The sequence below is a fragment of the Limulus polyphemus genome, unplaced genomic scaffold, assembly GCF_000517525.1.
Source record: "Limulus polyphemus unplaced genomic scaffold, Limulus_polyphemus-2.1.2 Scaffold6905, whole genome shotgun sequence".
NCBI lineage: Eukaryota > Metazoa > Arthropoda > Merostomata > Xiphosura > Limulidae > Limulus > Limulus polyphemus.
Genome location: NW_013672515.1, coordinates 9153 through 13034, shown reverse-complemented (window position 1 = coordinate 13034; position 3882 = coordinate 9153). Strand labels below are relative to the sequence as shown.

Sequence of the window (3882 nt, the reverse complement as noted above, 5' to 3'; positions counted from 1 at the left end):
GAATTCTTCTTGAAGCTCTTAAACGATAATGCTAAAAAAAATTCAGGTTCCATACCCATGGTGGGTACAGCACAAATAGCCCATTGTGTAGCTTTGTGCTTAACAACAAACAAATAAACACACTCTTGAACTGAATTAGGAGTACTCGTTGGATCTCAATATTTCTTTAATAAAGTACTTAAATTTTTGTAATTCTATTTTGTATCATGACAGTAATAACTTTAATAAATTCCGTTTAATAGAACTAATTTGATTAAGCTCAGACATTTGTACTCACTACTTTGAATATATTACATAACATTTTGATCATATTTTTTTCTGAGCTTTCTTTATAGAAACACATTTGCAAGTAAAAAATGTATTTTCTAGCAAAACTTTGAGTATTATTTCACTTATACATGAGGGATCTGATGCTCTTAACATAACTTATGCATTAGAAAGAGCATAAAATTTCAGTTATTAGCTTAGTTTATGATATGGTAAAATAATACATATAAACATAACACTTGCTACTATTAATATAAAAGATTGGATGTTCATCTAATAGAGAAATGTATTAACATTCAAAGGTACGCAAACTATGAGTTGGCCAAACAACAATAGATAATTATAGTGTAATATAATCAGAAACATTCACTGTCTTATTTACCGTATGCATGAAATCTTCATAAACACTTATTGAAATAATCCAAGTATGATCCTGCCGTTACGTCAAAATAACATCAAATTTAATACTGAATTTGTGTTTGTCTCCTTTTTTTTCATGTCTAGATTATTACTTAAAACTTATAATATTATTTATATACAAATAATTAAAAATCTTCCAAAGAATGAATTTGAGAGAAGTAACATAATTCCAAAAATGAAAATAATTGTAGTATTTATTTACTAGCATTGTCTGAATACAGAAATGAGGAAAATATTTCTAATAACTAACAGTAGGGAAGGTGAGAATGTATTAAGAAGAGCTGGATGATTGCGGTGCTAATGAACTTGTGATGTGATTACAACAAAGCTTAATATAAGTATGTTCTGAGTTGCTTAAGACATTTGGTGATATTCTGTTTTTTGTTCACTTTCAGATCCTAAGAAACATACATATCTAGAGCTAGATGGGGCTAAGGTGATTGTACCACAAGGAAAACCCATTACTATGTCTCAGTACAATAAAAGCTGTTTTTCTCAGAGTGAATATTTGGTGTACAAAGAGAGCCAAGCTAGGCTTCGATATCTTCTAAAATTGAAGTTTTGAGATGTAAAATTCTTGTTAGGTCTATTTGAGTGTATAGTGAAACAAATTTTAATAAGGAACACTTAATATACGTATATATATATACACACTTTTTTCTTTTGTTGTTGTAAGTAGCTACCGTTCCAGGATTTTGAAAGTAGGGCAGGGGTGGGAGAGAGGTGTGAGGCAGACAGATCGATTGGGAGAGTCATGAAAGATAAATTACAAACTTTTAAAGTATGATTATTTTTTCTTTGGGGCTCAATGTTACCAAGGTGATCCACAATTAGTAGCTTTCAAATGTTCTCAGTTCTTTCTGTGATTGACTGCAAAGTTAAATGGACTAACTAAATGTAAAGAGTTATGTGATGTGGTATTCTGTGAGTTGTAGTTCTGTTTTGGAAATTTTTGGGTAGGTGGACAAGTATTTAGGTCAGTGCTGACCAACTCTCTCCTCTCCCTAACATTGCCAATGATTCTAAGAGAAAAGTAATTTTAACTATTGTTCTGTTGTTGATAGTTTTTTTTTCTAATTAAGGGTATTAACCTCTGCTAATTAGGTATGTAGATACTTCTAAAGTATCTTTCAGTTTGAAAACCCAGTCAAGTAATATCCATATTATTCTCTTAACAACAGAGAAATCCAAGCATACTTCAATTTTACATTTTATTATATTATATAAACAGATTAGGGAACAGAGAAGACTGTGTGTATGGAAACAGAAAATTTCTAGAATCATGAATTATCTCAAACAGTCATGATTAGATCTTTTTCTCAAAGAAGTTTTTGTTTATGTTTTGTCAAACATGTATTTAATGAATTATATTTAGTGTTTTGCTATTTAAAAATGTTTTCTTTTCTATGATATGATATTAATATTGATTCTTTATATTGTAATTGATTTCAATTCATGGGAATGCTGCTATACATAAATTGTAGTTTTTATAATTTTTATTTGTGTGTGAGAAATAGAAAGTATGTATATATTTTCTGTATTTTCTCTTTGTTAAAATTTGTAAAATCATCAGTTTATTAAGAAGCATTAATTTAGAAAGAAGTTGTAGTCAGTATGTAATATGTAATGTTCCAGAAGTTGTTTTTATAAACATCTTGCTGGATTTAAAATCTTATTCAATAAGCTGATAAGAACCAAGTACTCTTTCTAACTTATCTGTAGAATTAAAGTGCTTGTTCATCTTTTTCATCAATTATTGGATGAGAGATCAGATCTCAAGAATTACTAGTTGTTTATTTTTCTCTGTGATCATGAACAGTCAAGATCAGTACTGATAGTACATATTAGTTTAGTCAACTGCCTTGCACTGGACAAGTTAAGAAAATACACTATAAATATGAATTATTATTTTTGTTGTAATGATTATAGTGCTGTGATATTGTTATTGTATTATTAACCATATAAAATTATGGAATTTTCTGAAACCACTTGATTTATTTTTGAAAGACAGAATGATGCACAGTTATGTAGCCACACAAAATATTGTATGATTTGGATATGTTACTTCTAAAGGCATGTAAATGCTGGGCAAGTTTTGTTACTAATGGATGCCCTTCAACATGGGTTCTGTTAGGTACTGGTTGTTTAGGGGAGCATTTTCAGATTGTAGCCTGCACCTCAGTGACATAACTAGTCAGCTCCTTGGTGGCAAGAGTTTCCTCTGCTACTGCATTGTTTTTTACTTGACAAAAAATTGCATTTATATGCCTGTAGAAGTAAAACATTCAAACAATATCCAAATTGGACAATATTTTGGGTGGGTTCATAGTTGTGATTCATCCTACATATTGTTGTTGACAGTTCTCGTTGAAGTAAATGAATTTATTTCTCTGCCTGAAAATAATTTGTGTGCATTGGTAAGTTTTATTTGATTGTGTAATACACGAATTGGATGCTGGTTTTCAATAACCACTAAGTGTTATATCAAATTGAATAATAAGTATGGGGTTTTACAATGTTTGACAGCACATTTTTATGACTTACATGACTTTTTATGACTTTTATGTTCTGTTCTGTATTGCATCAAGTATAGTTTGTGAGGCTTTATACAATGCAAGATTTTTATATCATTGTCAACAATTTTTTATTGTGAGTGGGTTGCTACATAAAATGATACAATGCATTTTATCTGTTATATCAAACAGCAGATTTGTCAAGATATTCAAGCTTATATTCCATTAACCACAAGTACTTAGTATATCAAGAATTGAGCAGTAGGGTGTTGGTACTGTATCATATTATTTAGTCCTTATGGGAGTTTTTTATTACATATCTACCTTGTACTCAGAGTCTGTAGGTTTTTCACAACATGAAGTGTTAAAGCAAATGTTGACAGTTTTTATTTATGTTGTGTGTTATACAGAAATAAGCTACAAGTTTGCTTGATAAATACTGTGTTACTCCAATAATTCATTAATTACCTATATTGTGCTACAACTCTGTAGACTTTATTGGTATAAAGTGTTATACAATAAATCAGTTGGTTTCATAGTAAATAATGTGTTAGATCAAAATGTTGTATGTTTCTTATAGCATTGTTTTTCAAGGTTCATATATATATATATATATGATATTGTTACGTCTCCGTTCGTTTGTTAATTTTCCGTAAAAATTCTTTCCGAAGAAACTTTTACC

The 3882-nt window shown here is 29.6% G+C and overlaps 1 protein-coding gene across 1 annotated transcript in view; it reads left to right on the top strand.

Annotated features, from left to right (window-relative positions):
* The window catches only part of LOC106474169 (poly [ADP-ribose] polymerase 3-like), a 33445-nt gene extending 29600 nt beyond the window's left edge, over positions 1 to 3845 (top strand). The window contains exon 13 of the mRNA XM_013934861.2: positions 1083 to 3845. Within this exon, the coding sequence (XP_013790315.1) occupies positions 1083 to 1252 (170 nt within the window). The 3' untranslated portion in view covers positions 1253 to 3845. The remainder of the gene's footprint in view (positions 1 to 1082) is intronic.
* The last annotated feature ends 37 nt before the right edge of the window (positions 3846 to 3882 follow it).